Genomic DNA, 24655 nt, shown 5'->3' on the forward strand with positions numbered 1-24655 from the left:
TATGGCAACACACCGTCAACCCAAAACTTGTTTTGACAGGAAAAAATATTTTTTTCGGACGCAATATCTCAGCTTGCTCTTGATTTTGGTGAAGAAAAGGTAGTGAGAAGTACTGGAAATTTAGTGAAAAGTGTCATACATTGTAGCTGATAGGATGGCGGATGAAGTGAGACGTAGAAAGGGGGAGAACGAGCCACAACAGCCCCAAAATGTTCAAACAGCAGCAGACTCCTCGGATCATGTAAGTCTAAGGGAAACAGAGGGGACAAAGTGCCCGGAAAAGTCGCGCAATTGACTGAAAAATCAATAAAATTCAAATGTTTTACTAATTCTCTTCAGTTAATCCCATTAAGACATTATGATCGTTATGATCCAATTGTGCTATCAACATTTGAGAGAATGCAATTAGAGCATGAGGTATGATTAGAATTTTGCAAATATTCCCCTCATCTGAGATCTGTGGTTGTTTTGAGGGGCAAAAAGAGCATTGTTTGTTGTGTCATAAATCCTTTGCGGAATCTGCATTATTAAAAGCATCTGATCAAATATTTCAGACAAAGAATTTGCGATTTAATTTAATTTCCTTTTATTTATAAATCAATCTTTAAACAAATCTTAAGTATCTTTTTATTTCTTAATAATTTCAAAAGATTTGTGAAAAAACAAAGTGGTTGAATCATGGTGTTCTTATTTTTGAATGTTCTTGTTTATTGGACAATAGTCGTGCTCAATTTTTCAAGAACTTTATTTTTCAAATCACTGAAAATTTAAAAGAGATTTTTATTATATTAAAATTATCTGCTAAAAATATACATGTATAATTATGTAGAATTCGTGACTTTAGGGGAAAGTGGGGCAGCTTTGAAATTAAGCTTTTTTCCTAATATATTAGATGAGGAAGTATATACAAAAAAAAATTGTAATTAAAAAATGTACACAAAGTATATTTTTTAATGAAAAAAATTTGTCTTGGGTATTCGACAGTAAAGTTGTGTAATCAACATTTTTCAATTTCTTTTTTTAATTTCTCGCACAGACGTATCCCAAGAGATACTGAATAATAATACAATTGGATGTCTACTGCTACACTCACTAGAGTGTAGACGTAAACTGTACTTAATCTTAAGCACCCAATGATTCAGCTACCTCTTATCAGTTTTTTGATAGAATGAAATTAGAGACTTGTATGCAAAACAGGCCGTATCACTTTCCTGCCCTTCGTACTTTTTGTACAAAATTCTGCTTTCACCTAATCACCATCTCAGCAAATTAAAATTGCTATGTTTAAATTTTAATTTAAAAAATAGGCGATAAAGCATCCCAGCCTTTGCGAAGTGCTCGAAAACGTGATTTACAGTAGAGTTCCTCAAATTTGAACATTTGGGGGTATAGAGATGACATTTTCTCACTGATCAAATTTGAACAATATTTTCAAAAACGTAACGGAATTCGTATGAAATTCACTTTCCCTAAATTTAAGATAAATAACTTTAGAGAACATTTATTGTGAAATAAATGGAATTTGTTGCGGAAGTTACTATAGGGAGAGGCTCTGCTGTTTTGCACACAAAACTGATGTTCAAGTTCAGTGATTTTTTCTGACTACCATGCAAACCGTATGGATTCTCCAACTATGCCAAAAAAAATGTCTTACTTATAAGATTAATAATCCCACCCCACAAAATCCCAGGAAATCCTTAGATTTTCCTCGAGAGGAAAATGAAAATTTAATGGCGATTTGTTCGATAGATCAATCAAGTTTCCATCTTCGCACACGATTCACGCCATCATTGAACACCCCATTTTCACCGTAAATTTTGCACCGGATACTAAAAGTTGCTCATTATTATTTAAAGGGAACTCTAACCTTGATTAAACCGTTTGTACAAGGAATAAAACATTTTAATATCACTTTTTTTGGAACTACAGTCTCCTAAATTCGAACGCTCGGGGGGTATTTTTGACATTTCTCACCTCCCAAATTCGAACGATTTTTTCAAAACTAACGAAATTTGTTTGAGATTAAATTTTACTTTGAATCAAATTCCCGTACTTTCTCGAAAGCCTTAGTGGTAACATACTTCCTTTTCATTTTATACGATCATAATGTATGTAAACATTCAGGAAGAAGCACATAAATATGATTTTCATTCACCTAGAATACGAACTTTCTAACATAACCTCACAATTGACATTTTGAATCCCAACGGCGTTCGAATTTGGGAGATTCAGATTTGAGAGACTCTACTGGTATAAATATGATTTTCATTCACCAAGAATACGAACTTTCTAACATAACCTCACAATTGACATTTTGAATCCAAACGGCGTTCGAATTTGAGAGATTCAGATTTGAGAGACTCTACTGTATTCTGAGATGTGTTTTATTGACACTAAAAACCATTTTTTGCTTAATTCTATGAGAATTTCACTTCGGAAACCCCGGAAACGGTTAAATCTGATGAATACTTTCTTGAAAAGTCCAAATATCACCAAATTTACATGAATCAATAAGTTTTTAAAGCTAAAAATTGACTAAAACTCTGCAAGCGAGAAGACCACACAAGATTCCACCATTCCTCCACGGAGCCGGATATGCACAAAAACGTTTGAATGCGCATCATTGAAGATTTCTCTGTTCCTGCAGCTGCGGGAATTGGAATATAGCACAGATATTGAGCTTCAGCAGATGAACATGCTAAAATTTTCACAAAACAGCTTCTCACGGACCATTTTTTTTCTTTGACATGAAAAACAACAGATAAGTGAGGTTATGTCAAATATTGTCAAAAACCAGTTGTAATACCAGATTTGGATTTTTCAAGAAAGTATTCATCAGATTTAACCGTTTCCGGAGTGAAATTCTCATAGAATCAAGCAAAAAAAAGGTTTTTGAGTGTCTAAAACATCTCTCAGAAAAGTTCCAAAAAAGTGATATTAAAATGTTTTATTCCTTGTACAAACGGTTTAATCAAGTAGATTAGAGTTCCCTTTAAACAATGATGTGCAACTTTTAGTGTCCGGTGCAAAATTTACGGTGAAAATGGGGTGTTCAATGATGGCGTGAATCGTGTGCGATGATAGAAACTTGATTGTTCTATCGGACAAATCGCCATTAAATTTTCATTTTGCTCTGGAGGAAAATCTAAGGATGTCCTGGGATTTTGTGGGGTGGGATTATGAACCTTATAAGTAAGACATTTTTTTGGCATAGTTGGAGAATCCATACGGTTTGCATGGTAGTCAGAAACAATCACTGAACTTGAACATCATTTTTGTGTGCGAAAGTTCAAAGCCTCCCCCTTCTAGACTCTCAATTTTTTCAGGAAAGATAAGATTTAAGGCTAGCTATTACAATATATAGCCATATGTGAGATTCATCCACGCAAAACTTTCTTGACTGAACTTCAAATTTTACATTTTGAACTCAACCGTCGGCGTCGTTCAAATTTAAGGAACTCGACTGTAGATGCTATACCTCAAAAGTACTTCCTCATCAAATACCGTTTACTGGTTTGCAACCGATTTAAACCGATTCATAAAACACTCAAAAGATTGCCCAAGAGGAAATAAAATGAATGATGGGAGTAATAAAATTAATTTTCGGAAAAAATTAGTTACTAGTTTATAATCGGTTCAGGCAAGACTGTTGGGTCTTGGGCGGATGAGATCTCTGACTCGACTCTCGTGGGTTAGAGCCCCGCCCGGTGCGAGCAACTACATTTTCACTGTGATAAAACTGTGAAAAAAATATAATGCACTGCCTCTGCCCAAAAAACTCCGGGGGCACGGAAGAAGCATCCACATCGTTGGAAAGGCGTTCCTGGGCGGTCTACAATTGGCTTAGGAGGTTCTTCCAATACAGGATATAACATTGTAAAAATGATTACCTTGTAATATACTCGTATATATCACGAATCACGATACGCTTAATAATAATAACCTTAGCAGGAATATTGAGGAAATCTTTATTTATTAGAAGTAAACACTATCCTTCCTATTCAGTGAAATATTTAAGAGCCTGATACAAAACTTTTTTTTGGATTTTGCGAATTTTTTGTTCAATATTTATGTAGAAATAATCCTCAATCAGAGCAAGTGACACTCAAACCATCCAGTTTTCTCCGAAATGGAGACAGGAAAAATTTCTGCCTCCACCCGGAATTGAACAGGAAAACTCTCGTTAACTAGACGAGTGCTCTGTTTGACTTGCTGCACGACCTTAACCAATTGCTTTGTCCATTGCAATCGTTTACTCTCGGGGATCCAAGATTTGGAAACAGTGGAGGCAGGAATATTTCTTGTCCATGAATGGTGTCAATGATCTGATTTCCGATTTCTTTGTACAATAATACAATTATCATTGAACTAAAGTTCGTAAAATTCTCACAATAAATACATTACGTTACAGCCCATCTTCATTTAGTAATACGCAAAAAAAATTGCGTTTTCATTGTACCCCAACTCAATATAGCCCCACCTCTTCCTGCGATTTTTTTGCTTGTAATTTAGCTCTACAAGAAATGTGGAACAAAATAAAATAATTGTAAGGCCACGCTTTCTTTAGAAATATGGTAAAAAATGATACATCTGTGTAGCCCCACCTCTCCCTAAATGATGTTCATCACCTACATGAACAAAAAAAGAATGAATACCCTTAAAATTATAGTAATATCTGCTTACTTAATTGATAAAACTTTTATAAAATCATTTTTATGTGCACAAAATTGGTTTAAGAAAACAAAAATCCCTTCGTAACAAACCAAAGAAAAAACCCAATAGGAATATACAACCAATATTCGGTTTGGTCAAGAGGCTAAAAGTGTTTATTTGCAAACACATTCTAATTTTATCTCATGTTTTTCCTCAAATATATCTTTCATAAACTATATGCAAAATATCCCACAAAATCAATTAACAAATACTGGTAGGAGTTTCCCAGAAATAAGATGAACCTCAAATATTCACGATACGTTTTGCTGCCTTACTATCTTATCGCATATAATGAAAATTTTACCATGGTTATTAAATGATATAAAATCTTCAATAAAATCATCAAATACACAAAAAAAATTCCATATACGAAAAATGTGGTGTGGCTTTAAGTAAATAACAAAGCGGAACAGTAAATAAACCCTTTTTTGGAGATGTCAATCAATTTTGTGCTATTGAGCAAATTTACTAAAAGGAAGACTTACGTGCGAGAGATGACGTTGAATTTTCTCTCCCATTTATTTATATGCGACTAATAAGAAAATGTCCTTCAAAGTTTTCTTAAGAATTCCCTTTTGGGTTTTTTTCAGATTGATTCGGAAGAGGAGAAACTTCCTGAGGAGAAGTATGTTGAGGAAATGGTCAAGAATCTGCAACAGGGTACGGATAAGGTACCACATTTGCTTGAGACAGCTGTCTCTGGACTTCCGGCCAAATGGAGAAATTGGGTGATTCGGGGTGTTTTCACGATGATCATGGTGTCAGGTTTTGGAGTGATCATCTACGGTGGACCTCTGGCTCTCATGGTTACGGTGAGTAAATCATTTTCTTATGAGAAGCGGAAGTTAGATAATTTGGTTCAAATACTCGACTTACAATCAGTATCAAAACCAAAACTTCCACATCGAATACTCTTCATAGTGTAACCAATTATCGCAGCTATCAAATAAATTTCTAAATTAGCTAAATATTGGAATAGAGCCAAGAAATTAAATCTTTTACAGAGTTATTTTCATATAATATCAAATGATTTTTATGATTGAGAAACGCTAAAGATATATTGGCAAAGATGTTATCACATTATTTTCAAATTGAAAAATTACGTGCAGATATTAATGTTTTTGCAGATTTTGAGCTGTTGAGAATTTTTACAATTAGAAATTTATAAAAGGTATGATATATTAGGCAGCTTTATATATTTTATGTTGATTTGTACAATTGTGCAAAGTTGAAAATGAATTTTATTGAAACGAGAGTTTTCAGTTTTCATCCCTTTAGTATAAATCATTAAAAAATTAAAAAAAAAAAACGAAAAAATGATTATTTTTTCTGGAAATATTTCGCTCGAATTATCTTATTAAATTTTCGAACATAATAATAGGCCCCGAATGTCCTATATTCGGGCATGGTGATTAACCTTTTAAGGGCAGAATCACATTCACAGTAAAATGCTCACCGTATTTCGTTAATTTACACATTTTCATTGCAATTCTTACGCAAATTCTCAATTACCGGGTTACCTTATCTTATACTCGGTGGCACCAGGTGAAAATAATACAAGAAAATTGAAGAAATAAAACGAAAATTCGATAAACAGTGAACAAAAAAAAACTGTAGGAGAAATTCACCGTTACAGTTTTTTTTTTGCTCACCGTTTATCACATTTTCGTTTTATTTCTTCAATTTTATTGTATTATTTTCACCTAGTGCCACCGAGTATGAGATAAGGTAACACGGTAATGCGTAAATTAACGAAATACGGTGAGGTTACGGCGAGCATTTTATTGTCAATGCGATTCTGCCATAAGAACGATTGGATGGATCACCTGTGCTGTGACCCAAAAATGATTTTTTTCCTACGGCCTTCTAAAGCTGAGGGGCAATTCACGAAAGTATCCAGACAAAATTTTGACTGGTTACTGCCTGTTTTCTATGATGCCAATTTCGCCTTCCCGTTAAAAGGTGTGTCTCCTCGCTAAAAATGGAGGGCGTACAAGGTTTTGGGTCTTGTACTTGCTGGAATTTCGGTATGTATCCAGACAATTTTACCCTTCAGCTCGAGACTGGAGGGTACGATTTTGTTTTACCAAAATCTTATGAAAAAAATATTTATTTGCATTATTTTACTTAAGTAAAGATGCCCAGACACAACAATAATAAGAAATTAGTGAATTTTAAAATTTTATAAACGTTTAAATACTCCATGAGCTCTAAAAAATAGGTTTTGAGAAAGTGCAGAGATTAAAGGAATTCTTATTTAGGGATTTTAGGTTCTAGATTTATTTATTTTTTTTTTTGCCCACCCTACCTTAAATTTTCACCAAGCTACGACTTTCTACAATGATATAGAAAACCCTATTTGTAATATCAAATTAACCCTCTCAAGACCACCATGTGGCAATAAATGCATGCATCAAATACCAAATTTCCAGCGTTTGAAGTAACATTTACTACGTTTTTGTGCAAAGAATAATATCTTTATTATCAGAAAAAAATACAATTTTTTCGATGCTACTATTGAGAGGTAATTGCATTATTGCAATATTTATTTTATTTTATATAAAACAATATAATTGTACTATTTAATCTTTAACAAACTTCATCAAAATATAAATAATTTATATTGGTATTTTGAAAATTTTCCTCTACAGTAGACTCTCTCTCAATCGGGAATATGGGGCGAAATGTCATCCGGTTTAGCGATAGAATTGAGCGTCAAAGCCTTTGTAAATTCCACAAAAGGCCTTATTTCTGGCATAAAGAATAAGAGATCAAGTCCACAATATTAAAATAATTCTCATTGATCTGATTTGTTTCACTTTTATTTAAAAAATCGGGATCGTCCCTATTTGAATTTCGCTCAAAAATCACCTAAAAATTTGATATTTGGCTGGTGTGCACGCACGAACGAAATTGCGCGTGGGTCACTACCATAAAAAGTCTTGTTGGATAGGCCTATATTATACAAAAAATATTAGGTCGATCCGACACTTATAAGGTCGTCCCTATTTGAATTTCGCTCACTGTAGACAAAACATTTCAGTAAATAGAAGAACTCAAGAAGATCACAAAATAGGGAATATGACGGTGAAAATAGATTAACGTGGAGCTTGGAATCAGTGCAAAGTATTTAGTCAGAGACGAGTAAATGATATAATGGGATAAAAAAAAGAAAAAGTGAGCATAAAAACTTCATGGAAAAGTAAATCAAAAGACATATAAAGAAGACATATATTTTAATTCATTAAATGATTAAATAAATAAAAAGTGAGCATATAATAATTAAAAAAACAGTGAACGTTAAAGAAGTAAAATAAAATGATAAATGAAAAAATTTTAAAATTTAGTGAGCGAATGAAATGGCTATATGGACCTATGTAATTGAGTCCGACAGCCAAAACGTAAAACAAAAGAAGAAGAAGAATTGCCCCTCTCGGTATTTTGCTCTAAAAAGTTAGAAGAAATGGATTTTTATGACCCTAATCGATTTTTGACCTTCTCGTCCTCAAAGAGTTAAACTAATAAAAGGCTTAAGGATCAATTAACTCATATTCTAAAGAAGAAAGTAATACTATCCTTATCAGCGTTTGTACAATTAAACAAATAGCTCGACTTTTCTGTCAATGAGGTATCTTGACCCTTCACGCTTTGCTCATTATTTTCTTATTTATTATTAACAATAAAAAAAAGTTAAATTAGCGGTAAAACATATCAGTAAGATAGCAGCAATTTGTAAGGGATTATTATCTAATATCCGTATAATTTTAGTTCAGCCCCCCATCCCTCAAGCGTTTTATATCAAAGGTTTCATAAACGGTTCGTTCATTCGAAAAACCAGTTCAACGCCATCAATCCCGCTTTTTCCTGCCCTTGTAATCTTTGTAATTGTAATCTTTAAATTGATACGTCTCGAAATTCTGTTTATCCATTTTCATTTTTTTTATTGGTCTACTCAAGCTGCGTTGCAAGATCATTATAAAATAAAAGACCCCACAAAAGCATATTTAAAGATAAACTATAGAACTCAGATTTGAACTGGTTTATAACCAGTTTTCCAAAAAAAAAACTTATTGAATATAAATCATGGTACGCGCAATATGTTAAAAAAGAGGTGACAAAGCGTCTTTGCTTTGCAGGAGCCATTTAACCTGCGAAGTGCTCGAACTCACGAGAGAGAGCTCTCCGTGAATTCTTTTCGCATGGTTTTGGCGTGCATACTGGTTAGAGAAATTGTGAAAAAAGCCATTGGAAGAATTCCGGAAGGGAAAACTATGAGAATCAAGGTGTCCGAAATAGTATCCAAAGCTATGTCTGTATTTTATTCATTTTAAAATATATTAAGAACGATTTTAGAGAAAGTAAAGATGACAATCTATGTATTATAAGGTTCCAAGCATCACTCCTTAAATGGATTTTATTTAAAAAAATCAATTTTTATTAAAAATATTACATTTCATTTTCAGGCATTGTATCCACAAGAGTTTGTTTTGTTAGCCATTTTATTTTTTGTGCTTAATCCCCAACGCACAATAATTTTTGTTTAGTAAACATGTTTTTGACATTTTAATGTGAGTGAGTGAGATCTAGATGTAATCATCTCGCTCGTTCTCATGGGAAATTGTGAAAACATGTTTACAAACAAAAGTTATTGTGCGCTGGACATAAATGACGTAAAAACACGTTAAAAATTATGTAGAGTACGATCTACAGTGATAGCAAAAATAATAGGACCACCTCTGATAAGCCTACATTTTTAACTCTTGTAATTTCCTATTCCAATGCGTTGAAATAATTTTGATGTAGAAATGTTGAAATGATGAAATGATGGATGATCTATTTTGACGTACAGTGCTGTCTCGCTATATGCACAGTTTGGGTACTTTTTTTGACAGTTCTCTCTCTGAATATGCACACCTTTTTTTTTGAAATTCCCAACGGTTTTTTTCTTTCTTTTAATAAATTATCATTTTTTATAGTTCTAGAATTTCCCGTGTTATTTTAAATATAATATGAAACAGAAAAAATAAAATTAAGAAAATTAAAAACAAGAAAAATTAGTTACGAAGAAAATAATTTTCTTTATTACTTGTCAAAATGTAAACAAATTGATTTTGAATGCAACCGACACAAAAGCTGTGCATATAGAGAGTGTGCATATAGAGAGACAGCACTGTATAGTATGTGAATAGTAATAATGGTGTGTAATAGTGATAGTCGTTCTATGTTTCAAAGATATTAACACTATGTTATTATGTTCGTCCTTCCAAGTAACCCTGTTGTTCAAAATCCATTTCTAACTTAGTCAGGACTTATCTGAGGACCTTTTTAACCAAAATTTTCCTATAGAATACCTTACGATGACGTGCTAGACTGATTTCGACACATTGAACCATTTGAAAATCCCGAATTGTTGTTTTCTGGCCCGTGGAACCGGTGGCAGCCAAAATTCCGAGTCTTATGACCAGCGCACAATAACTCTTGTTTGTATACATGTTTTCAAAATTTCCCATGAGAATGAGCGAAATGACTAGATCTAGATTCACTCACTTTCATTGAAATGTTAAAAACATGCTGACTAAACAAAAGTTAGTCTGCGTTGGGAATTATATTTATGTAAACACTAAGGTTATGTCTGCTAAGATATTCACGATCATTCCATATGATTTCGTAGCCTCAAAAATCTAATAGAGCCTCAAGAAAGTTCTATATTTGCTCCAATTTCTCATAGTTTTCTTTATCCAAACTTGAAAAATTAATTGTCAAGACACTTAAATAATTATTGACATTACACTAAAATTGTTATTTTTTAGATGCTTGAAATAAATTTGAGTTTATTACAGTGGTCCTATTTTATTGTCCGAATACATTATCACTATTCACATACTATACGTCAAAATAGAGATCTCTAATGGCCAAAACAACACTTGTTCGACGTATAGATATCATTTGAACATTTCTACATCAAAATTATTTCAACGCATTAGAACAGAAAATTATAAAAGTTAAAAAATAGGGTTATCAGAGATGGTACAGATCAGAAAAAAACAATTTTTTTATTTTTTTACTGATCGAACTTCTCAGACAGAGCAATATATAATACCTCGATTTTGAGTTTTATATACATTTCGCCTCCTTACACCCAAGAAATCGTATTTTGGTAGAATTTTGTAAATCTGAATTTTCGAGTTTTTGACGTCACGTTGTTTGTCCGTCTGTGCGTTTGTAAATCCGGCCGTTGCCATATCATAGCTAGATCCCAAACGGTTTGAGATAGATACTTGGGGTCCTTCGGGGAACCCTCCCACATAAGTCGACCCTGGGACCTTTAACATGCTCCTCATTTTCTCCCACCCCTCAAAAACTTTTTGTGGTTTGTTCCCACAACGTGTCGCGTCATGCGATTTTTTTTTTAATTTTTGGATATGTATTAGAGGTTGTACAAGCAGACATTTCGTCCATATGCTCAATGCACAATAACTTCTGTTTTGTAAACATGTTTTCGGAGCTTCCTGTGAGAGGGAGAGATCTAGATCTAGTCATCTCGTTCACTCTCATAGACAGTTTCGAAAACATATTTACAAAACAGAAGTTATTGTGCGTTGAGCATTATGACCAGCGCACAATAACTTTTGTTTGTAAATATGTTTTCAAAATTTTTTGTGAGAGTGAGCAAGATGACCAGATCTAGATCTCATTCACTCTCATTGAAATGTCAAAAACATGTTTACTAAATAAAAGTTATTGTGCGTTGGGCATTATATTAAATTTTGAAAAAAATGTTTACAAACAAAATTTATTGTGTGTTGGGCAATATACGAAAATCCCGCTGAATTAATCCTAATAACGGGTTTTCAAGGTCAAGGGTTAACTCTTTCGCGTCTTTAGGGTCATATATGACCCGGGGAAAAAAGTTTCTTTTTGGCTATTTACATTAATTGAAATCTAACTGGAGTCTTGAGAAAATGAGCCAAGAATCTTACATCCTTCTATTATGATGTCGTGCACGAACAGATAGATTTCAATTAATGTATATACCCAAAAAAAACTTTTTTCCCCGAGTCATGACATTACCCTAAAGACGCGAAAGAGTTAAGAGGGCTCTATATTCTAGAGACTCAATCGAATGGGATCATGTTTGAGCGTTTGAGGCCAGTGCAAACGTCTCAGAATTTCCAATAAAACTGAACTGGTTCCAATCGGTCCTGAACAGGTAATAAATCTGTTCATAGTCTAAATAATTTTTATCCGAAATTCAATTATATTACCCCTAAGCTATTTTGGGCGATCTTTTGAGTAAGTCAATCTTACTAATGAGAACTGGTGAACGTCGGTTCCCATTAGTAGTATATTTAACCCGTCGGATAAGTATGGGTATAGCGTCTAAGTCACGAGTTCAAGCATTTCGCAAATCTGGGACGTTTTGCCAAACCTTTTTTTTTTACTTTTTCAAGCTTTTTTTTATTTTTTGTAATTGTTACCATTCTTAATGGATATTTCATGATATTTTTTTTAACTAAAAATTCATGTAAATTTGAGGAACAATAAATAGCCGAAATTGTAAGTTGGCTAAAATTCGGAAGACTTACCATCTAGAATTTACGATTTCTTCCTTTGCCAAAAACTTATTGACTAAAAAAAATAATTGATTCTCGACAGACTCTTCTTGTGCAAGTGAAGTGCTTCGAAGAGATCATCTCTATTGGATACTCTGTCTACCGGATCCATGGTCTACCATGGTTCCGTTCACTCTCGTGGTACTTCCTACTCACCTCCAACTACTTCTTCTATGGGGAGAATCTCGTGGACTATTTTGGAGTGGTGATCAACAAATTGGACTATTTGCGCTTCCTTGTAAAATACCATCGCTTCTTGTCCTTTTCACTCTACTGCATGGGATTCGTGTGGTTTGTGCTGTCACTGGTGAAAAAGTACTATATGAAGCAGTTTTCTCTCTTTGCTTGGACACATGTGGCTCTATTGATTGTTGTCACACAGAGCTATTTGATTATTCAGAATATCTTTGAGGGAATGATATGGTTTATTGTTCCTGTATCAATGATTGTCTGCAATGATGTAATGGCATACATGTTTGGATTCTTCTTTGGGAAGACACCATTGATCAAATTGAGTCCTAAAAAGACTTGGGAAGGATTTATTGGTGGAGGATTTGCCACAGTTATCTTTGGATTGATGTTCTCATGGTTCCTGTGTCACTATCAATATTTTGTCTGCCCAATTGAGTACAATGAGAAGCTCAATAAGATGGCAATTGAATGTGAGCCCAGTTACTTGTTTCGTCCGCAGGAATATGAGATTTTGGGCAAGAGTATCACCATGTATCCCTTTATGCTACATTCACTATCTCTCAGTATCTTCAGTTCAGTCATTGGACCCTTTGGTGGGTTCTTTGCCTCGGGATTTAAGAGAGCATTCAAAATTAAGGATTTTGGAGATATGATTCCTGGACATGGAGGCATTATGGATCGTTTCGATTGTCAATTTCTCATGGCAACTTTTGTCAATGTCTACATCTCTAGCTTCATTAGAACGGCATCACCAGGGAAGCTTCTGGCCCAGGTTTATACGCTGAAGCCAGAACAGCAGTTGCAGCTGTTTAATTCACTGAAGGATCACCTTGAGGCCAGGAATATCCTGGACATCAACTAAAGTGAGTAGAATGATGGATTCTAAAATTGGTATTTTAAGTTGTTTAAGATGTTGTTAATGTCTCCCTCGTCTCCTTTCTTTTTTTGTCTCAAACAATAGGATCCAATTGATAGAATTAAATATTGTGGAAAATTTGAAGAAGAAAAAAAAACTACTTTAGTAAAGATTATGGGGATTGTCGACTTATGAGTGAAATTCTGAATTCAAGCGTTTCGAATTTCGAAAATTTAGGGATTTTTTTGGTAAAGAAATCAGTGTGGAAGGAAGAGTTTCAAAACTTAAAAAGTGAATTATTTAGTTCAAAAATAAATATTAAAAATTGCAATTTAATATAATAATAATAATCAATTTCTAGTCTAAACCAGTCTAATCAACATTCTCTCAAGATCTCAGCTTATTTAAAAAAAAATCTCAGGCATCAAGATAAAAAAAAAAGATAAAATAAATAAAATATTTATCTAGAAAAGATTTTTTGAATGTGCTTTATTATTTGCAGTTTATTTTTTTTATTATTTCAATTTTAAAAAATGTAATATCTCTTAACAAATCCACCTCAATAATTTTATTAATAATAATGTAAATGCCAAAGAAAGCTTCATGAATAATATTATAAAATGCTGAGGATTTTTCAAAAAGTCGACAATCCTTTTGAAATTATAAATTTATGAAGTAATTAAGATAAAAAAAATAAGATATATATAGAGAGAATCCCCATATAGATAAGAAACCTGACCAAAAGAATTCTCATTTTAGACATCGTCAAATTCAAGCAATGTTTATCCACTATTTTTTGCAAATTAGAGAACAAAAGGAAAAACTAAATCATGAGACGTTCTTCCAAGCATTTTGGAAGGTAAGAAAAGTAGTAAAGAGGAAATAAATAAAAAAAATTAGAAAGTTAAAAGAATAATTTCTAGTCGATTTGTAGGGAAACTATATTTGAAATGAGAGAATTTATAGACAAAAAAAAAGAATATTTCTATGTCATGTTAATTGTTCAGCAAAATCTCGAAATGAGAGACTCAAAGAGTGTTAAGAAAATGCGCTGAAAATTCTTTTTGTTGATAATTTTTTTTTCTCATTAAATTAACCATTCCATTTTCTCGAAGCATTTTTCCCTGATGAAAAAAATCATTCAACAGCGGGAAATGCTATTTTTTTCTCAAAGAGCGCATTAAAAAAACTCATAGAGTCATTTTTAGTGCAATATTAGTCAAATACAAGGAAATAAAGGATATTAAACTCTCTTTTTTTACGTAAAACATTAAATAATGTGAGATTTTTACGTGAGAAAAATGAAGCATTTATTTTTAAACAGTGGCCAATAATCTTATTTAAGTTGCTTAGTCAAGCTAGTTCATTTTTTTTATCTCTTTTGAATATAAAAACGATTTAGGACAAATTAGTGGTGGAAAAAAAAATGAAGGAAAATGAAAGAGAATTTTTCTTCTGTGTATAATAATTGTATTTTAGAGAATTTTAGGAAGATTTTACGATACAATGTCATTATAATAAATCGTTTTTTTTTTAATTTTCTTTTCACCACTTTTCTCTTAACAAAACATACATTTTCCTTTTAAAATTTTACACTGTTTTTTTGTTTGTTTCTTCTCTCCTTAAATTATTCCTCAATAACATTATACTTTTTCTCATTTTCTCTCTCTCTCTCTCTCTCTCTCCAACATATTTTTGTTGTAAAATGATAAGAAGCTGAAAACAGCTCAATATCTCAAATTTTATCTCATCTTCTCGTTACATTTCTCACCGTTTAATTTTTCTTTTTTCTTTAATTTTTTTTAAGAGTTAGGAATTATAATTATATGTAATATTTAAATATGTGTATTCAATGTTTAGAGAATATAATTGTGTGACAAAAAAAAGAAAAATTAATGTAATAAAGAAAAAGAATTTATTGAAATCCAATCTAAAATGTTGTATTAAATTCTTTTAGTTTTGAGGATTTTTTCTTCTAGAAGAAATTTCTGTTTCTTAAGCGTCTTCTTCGTTGGGGAGGATTTACTATTGGAAGGGCCATGTGATTTACATTTGGATGTAGGGAGAAAACCATTAATAGGGGGAAGTGGGGCACCTTTCAAGTGAGACAGCTCAATTCCACTTAAAAATAAAGAGAAAAAAGCCCAATTTCAAAGTGGCCCCACATCAAAGTTGTTCCATTTCCTTCTACTGAGGATTCTATGAATTGGACTGATTTAGATTTTCTTCTTATTCGGGGATTCGGAAAGTAATTTGAATGAAAGTTACTGTGAATAATTTACTCTGAAAGGGGAATCTTAACCCCATCAATATTTAAAAAAAAGTCGTAGCGAATTAAATTCAAAAATTTTAGTTATTAGGAATATTATAATATAAAAAGAAAAGCAATTACTGATTTTTAATTTACATCATCGAAAACTCAAACTAATTTCTTTTCATATTTATCATTTTATATTAACTTGTAAATCCAGGATAATTAAAACTATTTTTTGTTACATAATCTGGAAACATTGAAAGGTACAATGAAAGTGATTTAAAACTTCGACAAATCTTTTAAAAATGTTTGGTGGGTGAATTACGGGCAGTTTGTCAACTGCTACATTCTAAAAGAAATCAGCTGTAATTAATAAAAAAAAATCTTAACTGATGATATTCAAAAGTATTTAATTTTTTCAAAAAGAGGCGAAAAATTGATTTCTAAAAGAACAAAGCAGGGAACCAAATGAAATAGGGGAAATGCTCATAATTTTGTCCAGTTTCTTATTTTGGACACTGAGGATAACATTGGACACTAAAAATAAATTGATTAAAATGATGGATTTTTATTCCAATATTTGATGAATAATGAATTCTATCTAAATATTTGTTCTTTTTGGAAGATTTTAACACTAAATACGTTAAAATTTGAATATCAGTGTGAGCAATTGCTTACGAGAAATATGACAGAACTTCGTGGCTTACTTCAGTCTTATTTAGTTTTGGTGAAGTATTAACAAAGTTTGTTCGCTGTTTTTGAGTGATATTATTGAATATTCATTGAATATTGTGTTGATTCACGTTACTGATGATTTGTACATTTGACCTGAAGTGAGATTTGCCTTGTGAATTATATTTTTCGTGTGAAAAGTGGGAAATTTTTTAAGACATTCACCAGTGAGGTCATGATTCTTATTTTGGACAGGTGTTTTTCTCACGAAATTTCGTGAAGTTTTAGCTTTTGTGATGACTAGGTTGGACAAATGCCTGAAGAAACAAAGGAGCATCATCTCTACGAAAGAGATGTAGCGAGAAATGCCTTGAAAGGCTCCCGGAAAGGTCAGGGAATGAGCGAATCCGCACGTACTTGGAGCACCGAAGTCAACTCACTTTAATGAATGATATGGAAAGTTTCTGGGCTTCTTGTGACATTCCACGTTTCCCTTACATGATCAGGAAGAGGACTTGGTAAGATTGGTTCATGATATGAAGAACAATGGGCATCCTATTGAGGCGGATTAGCTGTCCAAATTTACAGACAAGTTGTAAAAATTAATAACCAAGTTGTCCAAAATAAGAGCCAATGTCACCTCTACTTATCAATTCATTTTTAAACGTATTAAAACTAATTTTAATAAAAATAAGACGATAAATAGCTTGCTAAGTTTCTAAACAACCCTTCTGAAAAGAGAGTAACAAGAAATGTCAATTAGTATAGAAAATATCGCACTTCAAACTTGGAACTTCGATGCTTATAAGCAGATTGTCCAAAATTATGAGCACTTCCCCTACACATAAAGCTAAAAAAATATTTAAAGAACGTTCATTGATGACAAATTTAGGCTTGACTGCAAAAATTAATAGAAGAGGATCTTGTAGTGCAGTGAGTTTGGTGGAGGGATCCTTGGCTTGAGTCTCGCAGTTCGAGTCCCGCCCGGCGCAAAGAAATTGAATGACGGAAAGCTAACACTTTCACATGTGATGAAAAGGTAATAAAATATAATCGTCTTTGCTCAAACAATTCCGGAAACACGGAAAAAGCATTCACTATTACAAGGAGGTATTCCTAGATTGTCTACAATAATGGACTTGGTAGATTCTTCCACTACGAGATATGACATTGTATAAAGGGTAACTTGTAAAACAAATAGAAAATCTTGCAATAATCGAAGGCTGACTACCTTTCTGGTCATTGAAAGGGATTCTAAGGTTGTGATATATTCCACGACAAGGTACTTTACCCGAGCAGGATTTCACTGAGATAGAACAGAAAGAAACTATTGGATTCAGACAATGAAAAAGAGAACCTGAAACAAGGAAGTAATGGCACAAGCAAAACTAATAGAGATAGACAGGTAATCAAGGTAGACGCGTATAGTCAAAGACCTACCTATTAGCCTCAGGTGTGCGACCAGAAACCAAAGTGAAAGGGAGGGTTATATGGGCTTCAGACCTACTGATTAGCCATATTGGATTAACTGCTCTAATTTTTTATCAATCACGATTTTTGGAAAAAATTTAACTTAGGATTGGATTATGATTATTAAAGATAAATGACCTATTAGGCTCTCAAAAAGCAATAAAATTGTTCGCTATTTAAGATTTTGAGTCCTTCAGGAACTGGACTAAACCTCTAGTCTGAAGACCGCTTTAGGTAAAGGAAGAAGATCAACTGAAACTGAAAGAATAATTTGACAGATGCCCAATTCAAAAAAAAAATATTTTTAAAAATGTCAAAATCCTAAGTTTATCCGGCTCCGAGAGATCCATGAAAAATAAGTAATCTCCAACTGTCGCCCAGGATTATCCATGAACTCTAAACGAAGAACCCAAATCGCATGATTCTGAGTCGTCGAAGTGCCTCCGGAAAAAGACTTGCTAATAAAATAACTAAAGACTCATTAAAATGTGAATATTTAAAATAAAATGCCTTTTAGCATTGTTATTATTGAAAATTTATTTATTGCAAATTTTGATTCGAAATCTTCCCATCGCAGTATTCTATTCTTTTTATTTTAGTGGAGATGCAGTTAGAGAAATTCTATCTGACAACTGCAAGGTTTTATATCAGAAACGAACCACTAGGGAGAGGTTTTAAGAGGACTTACCGATGCATTTGAAAAATATTGCGGTATAAATGGAACTTAAAAAGCGATTTCGAGGAATTACTTCTGTAATTTGTGGAATTTTTTCGCTGGGCATCAGTCCAATATTTAAAAGGAAGCAAACTTTAGGGCTACACATAAATTCGACGAACTGATACGTGAATGTGTAACGGGCAATATACCTTATATCCTGCAGGCTTGGAACCAAAACTTCAAGCTAATTACTGAAATTAGAAACTGAAACGAACAAAAGGACTTTCAATTTTGTCTTAAATTTGAAGTATTTCAGTTTTTTACATTCAAGAAAGCTTTTTTACCGCTCATCCCTATAAACCGCTTGTCAGTATCGTGATTGTTTTTGAAAAGACTTCTGATCACTTGGTATGTACGTAATACGAGATTCAAACCTAAGTCTTATCTTAGATTAAAAAAAAAACTTGCAAATAAATATTTTACTTAAACTCGATCGTGATATGTATTGAATCTTTCTATAAATGTACAAAGGGATAATGGGACAGTATTCCCCAAACTTTCACAGCTTTAAAGAAGAATGTATAGCAATGGATTTTTTTTCTAAATTAGCAAAAATAATTAAAACATAGCAAAAATGTAGCTCTTGATTCAATTAAGATTGAATGCATTTTATTTCATAAACATTATGAATGGAACATGTTTATAGAACAAAAAAAGAGACCCTGGGATGATGGAAACTTGTTAACCCTCTAACAGGCAAGACCGCCTCCAGGCGGTCTTCACAAAAATCGCATTTCCTATTTTTTTTTTTAGGAATTTTTTAGGAATTTTGTTCCTATTCCCAGTTTTGTGTGACATGTCAGAGAAAAAGCAACAAAAAATATTTGTGCAAAAACACTCATTTCCACTTTCCATAAAAATACCGATTTAAAGTTATCTGACTAAAATAAATTTGTTTTTTTACTGAAAGATATGTCATTCTACGTTGTATATTTTATTTAAAAAATTTGAAAAAAAAACTAAAAATGTGAATTTTAGAAGCAAAAAGCGATTCAAAAAATTTTTATATTTTCTCACCTAGCGCCTAAACTAAAAGAGATAATGAAGAATGGATGGTTTTTCGACTTTATTGGATCATAATTATCCTAGAAAACATTGTTTTAGATCTTTTTTTCGCATATTAAAGAAAGCACTGTTAGAGGGTTAATTATGATCTAGAACCTCAACATATTACCATTTCACAGTTTTCTGCATTTTCATTCAAATTTCTTTCCTTAAATATTCACCGATTCATTCGTCAATCCATTTAAATTAAATTTACGTGGAAGGCTTACAGAATAAAGCTTTTTAAATTTCTGTCTGCAAATTTTTTGTGTGATTCTCTAGAAATTTCTGAAATAAATTATTCAGAAGTCACCAGAGAAAATTGCTGAGACATGAACGTGCAAAAAAATGCCCAGCTTTTTGCACACAATATTTCATTTCCGGGAAAAGTGTCTAAGTTCCTGGGAAAACTTCATTGATTATTTAAATGAGACGTGTAGTCCAATATTCTCAACTGCAAATTCACATAAAATCCTTTGGAAGTTTTATCGTGGGAATTTCTAGTTTCAGGTGGGAAGACTGCTAAAAATAAAAGAAATGAGGAAAACATTCCTCTTCACCTTTTTTTTTAATTTTTGGAAATATCTACGGGATTTTCAAAATAAAATCATCAATATTTTAGACTCTCTTCAACAAAAGCAACTTATATACGTTGTTTCTTTTTCTTCTTGAATGTTTTTTTTTGTTCACTTCTAGGGAATCTGGTGTTATATTTTCTCAATTTTTTGCAACACTAAGACTAGAATTCTTTTTTTTTAATATATTTATCTCCTCTGATTTATTACTGTTTTTCTTTTTAATCAATAAATCGTCACTTTTTTTGCAATATTTGTGAAGTTTTATTTTTTGCTGACACACAGTTTTTTTTTAATATTTGTTTTTCGATTTTATTTTCTATCTTGACTACTTTGTGACTCACACAATCGCTTGGGAATAAAATCTACTTCACTGAAATAATAATAAAAAAACATATCCCATAAAATACACACAACTTCAAAAATAAAATCTCTTACATAAAATGTTATATCAAAAAAATCCACGCAAAATTTGGCTTACAAATCTATCAAACTAAAAAAAAAACTTTATTTATTATTATTTTCCTTTAGCTCTTTTAAGAAATATTTTAAATATATTCCATCCACATTTTTTAATGATATATGCTTTTTTTCTATTGTGAGAATTGAATGTCCTATAAAGAATTTAAGAAAATTACCTTTTCACTGAAAAAGTGCATTGTAGTAAAAAAAAAAATACAATTAATTTATTCACAAAAAAAATCGTAAATTTCTTACTCTTTCCCAATTTCACATTATTTCTTCTTTTTATTTTATGCAATAATCTGTGTGATACTTTTCATATTCTCATTCTTGTTTTTAATTTCCTTGATATTCAATTCTCACATATTCACTTCAAAAAAGTATTTCTTAAATTTTCATTTCAAATTCACAGAAAAATCAGAAGTTATAATTAAGAGAAGACTTTGAATATCCTTTGAGTATGTCCATTAAAAAAAGGAATCTTTTTATTGCTGTTAAATTGTGCAGAAGAACTTTTGTGAAAAAAAGTCTAGGAATTTTTATTAGTATTGACTTCAGTTCCTTGACATAATTTGACTAAAATTCGTAGTATGAATATTTAGTGACATTTTATGACTGTAAAAACCATAAAGCATGTTTATGAAATTTTAAAGTTAATTAAACACTATAGTATCAATTACTGACCATTCAAAAAACCTTTAAATAAATACTTGAAAAGTTATTTTGTAGTGAAGATTTGGGGATATTTCCTACATTAATTTTTAAAGGGTGACCAAAACTCGTAAATTTCTATTCCAAAAATTGAAATTTAAATAATATTTATTATTTTTAAGAGTTCGAAGAAAAACTTACCAATGCTCATACAATTTTGCCCATTCACCTTTGCAAGAAGAAAATCACAAATATTTAATGTGTAAAAAATAGTGAAATATTCTTCACTTAGTCTGTAATGGCCTCTACACACTAGGGAAATTTATGTCCATATTGAAACAAATTGCCTACGCTTGTGTAAGAAAAACTCTTCAATATGGACATAAATTTCTCTAGTGTGTAGAGGCTATAATGTGTTGAGGCAATAAGTGGTCATATTGTAATTTTTGAAACAATCAAAAATAATTTGTTAATTTGTTGTTCTCCAAAAATAATTTAGTCACAAAGATTACAATGGAGGACGCATAAATATTTTAATACTAATTTAAAATTTAATTTTAATAATAATTTTTGAAGACAAATGGCTTTTATTTTTTTTTTATTTATCTCTTCTATAAAGTTTTTTTTTTCATTTAAAATTTCAGGCTAAACTTTAAATTGCATAGAAACATTTCACAAGGTTTTGAATTCCAATTCGCTTTGATAATTTTCTGCTGAATTTCCCAACTTTTTCAATACAAAATAAAACAAGAACATGAATTAGATTTTTTTTGTGCGAACAAATACATAATGCACGAGGCCAAAAAAAAAGTGAAACAAAAAAACATTTGACCCGGAATCTATTAATATCCCGGCCGATTTGGAATATTATTTATCAACTTCTTGCAATTTTTCTGTGAACTCGTGAGGAAAATTCCAAGTTAGAGAGAGACAGGGGAACTGTGGAGGATTTTTTTTTTGTGATGTGGTATAAATTTGTCCCACCTACTTGGCATGTCCATTGCTGAGCACCGCGGGCAAGACAGTGGCCTGCTGAACGGCCTGATTGAGAGCATTGATCTCCTTCTTGATAAACACATCAACTCCCACATCCGGTGAAATACCCTCCGGATATCTCTTCCTCAATTCCATCTCCGGTGATGAGTACATTACATTAAGCTCCTGCCATAGATCCTCCTTCAGCTCCACAATTCCCTTGGCCTTCTTCTCCAGAAATTCCTCAAGATTGCGTGCTTCCATTTCAAAGTTCTTCTTTATCACCGATGCCAGAGCATCACTGTCCATCTCCGGAAGCGGATCATTTCGTCCCTCATCAATACTCTCCTTCGCACTCACCCTCTGCTCAGCCTTTTCATCCTTCCCAACCATTAGAGCCTCCTGACAACTTCCCTCAAAAACTTGAGTAGCTGCCTGTTTTCGCGCAGTTCGCTCGCCACGAATGAAACGCGGCAGGAGAAAGATGGTTGCCAAGGCAATCACATGAAGGCACATGTAACATTTCAGGTACACAGTAAAACTCGCCTAAAATTAAAAATAGATAATTTATATGGTTAAAAAGGGTGGCATTTACGAATTAACGTCTCTCAACCGATTTGAACCAATTCATAAATTAAACAAAAACTCCCACAAAATAGTTTTAAGGGTAATAGGGGGAAGTGGAGTACCTTTGAAATTGGTCTTCACCTGAGTCTTATCGTGATATAACTTAGCTGCACAAACAGATTGAGAAGGTAAATTACATTATGATATGGCTTAGTTCCACTTAAACATAGGAGAAAAATCCTAATTTCAAAGGTGCCCCACTTTCAAAAGTGCCCCATTTCCCCATAGTATTGATTATTGGGGATCTCAGTGGCGCAATAAGCAATACCGTTGGCTCTTGGGCGGATGAGATCTCTGACTCGACTCTCACAGTTGTGAGTTCGAGTCCCGCTCGGTGCAAAGATATCCGGATATCTGATTTAGACAATTTTCACATGTAATAATATAATGTAATATTATATAATGCACTGAATTTGCCAAGCAACTCCAAGAGTATGGAAGAAGGGTGAACCCCACGGGAAGGCACTCCTGGGCGGTCTACAATGGACTAAGCAGATTCTTCCTCTACGAGAATAGATATTGTAAAAATGATTACCTTGTAATACAAAATCTCGATACGATTAATAATAGAATTGATTTTTGGAGATAAATTAGTTATTGGTTCATAACTGGTCCATTACCGGTTCACAACCGATTTAAACCATAATTTATAAATCACTCAAAATATTGCCCAAAATACACCTCAGGGATATTTAACTGAATTTCGTATAAAAATTAGTTATCGGTTATGGACCGGTTCATTACTGATTCAAAACCCATTGGAACCCGTTCGGTTTTGTCGGTAATTCCAAGACTTTCCACCGAGCTCAAACATGACCCCATTCGGTTGATAAACACGGTTGATAAATCTTTGACGACGAAAAACCATTATTAGGAATGAATCAAAGGTATTTTCGTATAAGAACGAAATCCGCCTAGACAGCATCTAAAATATATCCGAAAATGAAAAAATCGCACGACGCGTTATCCAAAAATCCCAAAAAAACATGGTTTTGGAGAGAAAATGGTGGGGAAAGACGGGGTTAAATGGGGGGCTTGTTAATGATTCCAAGGTGGACTAATGGGTGCGTTCCCGAAGGTTCCAAGCATCTATCTCTAACTGTTTGGCCTCTAGAACTGGCAACCGACGGACGGACACACGGACAATCAGCGTGACGTCAATATAATACACGAAGACTTCAAATTTCCAAAATTCCACCAACACTTTGTGGAAGTTGAAATAAATATGTGTTTAGCATGTGTGTTTAGCAATGAAAATAAATTATCCTGTGAATTTTTTGTTTAATAATTGAAGTATAATAGCGTAGAATTCTCTAATTATGTCTTTTTAAACTTCTTTAAAATTCTTATTCTAATTCTAGTCAAAAAAAAACTTGTATTATATTTTCGAGACGTTTAACAAATTCAAAAAATCCATCCGGATTACGAATCGGACATCTGTCATATTGTCTCCCAATCATCCAGATTACAAAGCGGGCAGTGTCACTCAAAATCGTTAGATTATAATACTGCTCTTTCTGGGGAGTTCGAGCAGTAAACATTCATTTTGGCAAAAACCTTTTATCTCATTATTTTCACATATAATTGAGAAGAGGTTATTTTATTATTTTGGGTATATTTGTCATAATAACCCGTCAAATCATTGCTCTATACCTGCCAATTTTACTCGGAGGTTTTTTGAAGTTTAACGGTATATTCTAGTACATTCAGAGAAAATCTGTAGATTTTCGGCAGAATTTCTCCCTAGAAAATCTGCATAACCTCCATTACTTCACAAAAATATTGTTGATTTATGAAGAAACTGTAGAAGTTATAAAGAAAATGGTATGCTCT

The 24655-nt window shown here is 32.6% G+C and overlaps 3 protein-coding genes across 3 annotated transcripts in view; 1 reads left to right on the top strand and 2 right to left on the bottom strand.

Moving 5' to 3' along the window:
* Positions 1 to 24655, bottom strand: part of LOC129801718 (rhodanese domain-containing protein CG4456) — an 887636-nt gene that overhangs the window by 733424 nt on the left and 129557 nt on the right. The gene's annotated exons all lie outside the window — the stretch shown is intronic.
* LOC129801698 (phosphatidate cytidylyltransferase, photoreceptor-specific) lies at positions 4 to 15310 on the top strand. Its single transcript, XM_055846981.1, has 4 exons — positions 4 to 241; positions 5304 to 5525; positions 12370 to 13381; positions 13480 to 15310. Exons 1-3 carry the CDS (start codon positions 155 to 157, stop codon positions 13378 to 13380), a joined length of 1320 nt encoding a protein of 439 aa, XP_055702956.1. The 5' UTR covers positions 4 to 154; the 3' UTR covers position 13381; positions 13480 to 15310.
* Positions 21802 to 24655, bottom strand: part of LOC129801688 (lysophospholipid acyltransferase 6) — a 34646-nt gene continuing 31792 nt past the window's right edge. The window contains exon 5 of the mRNA XM_055846962.1: positions 21802 to 22741. Within this exon, the coding sequence (XP_055702937.1) occupies positions 22205 to 22741 (537 nt within the window). The 3' untranslated portion in view covers positions 21802 to 22204. The remainder of the gene's footprint in view (positions 22742 to 24655) is intronic.

This window comes from Phlebotomus papatasi, chromosome 2 (genome assembly GCF_024763615.1).
Source record: "Phlebotomus papatasi isolate M1 chromosome 2, Ppap_2.1, whole genome shotgun sequence".
In the NCBI taxonomy this organism is placed as follows: Eukaryota; Metazoa; Arthropoda; class Insecta; order Diptera; family Psychodidae; genus Phlebotomus; species Phlebotomus papatasi.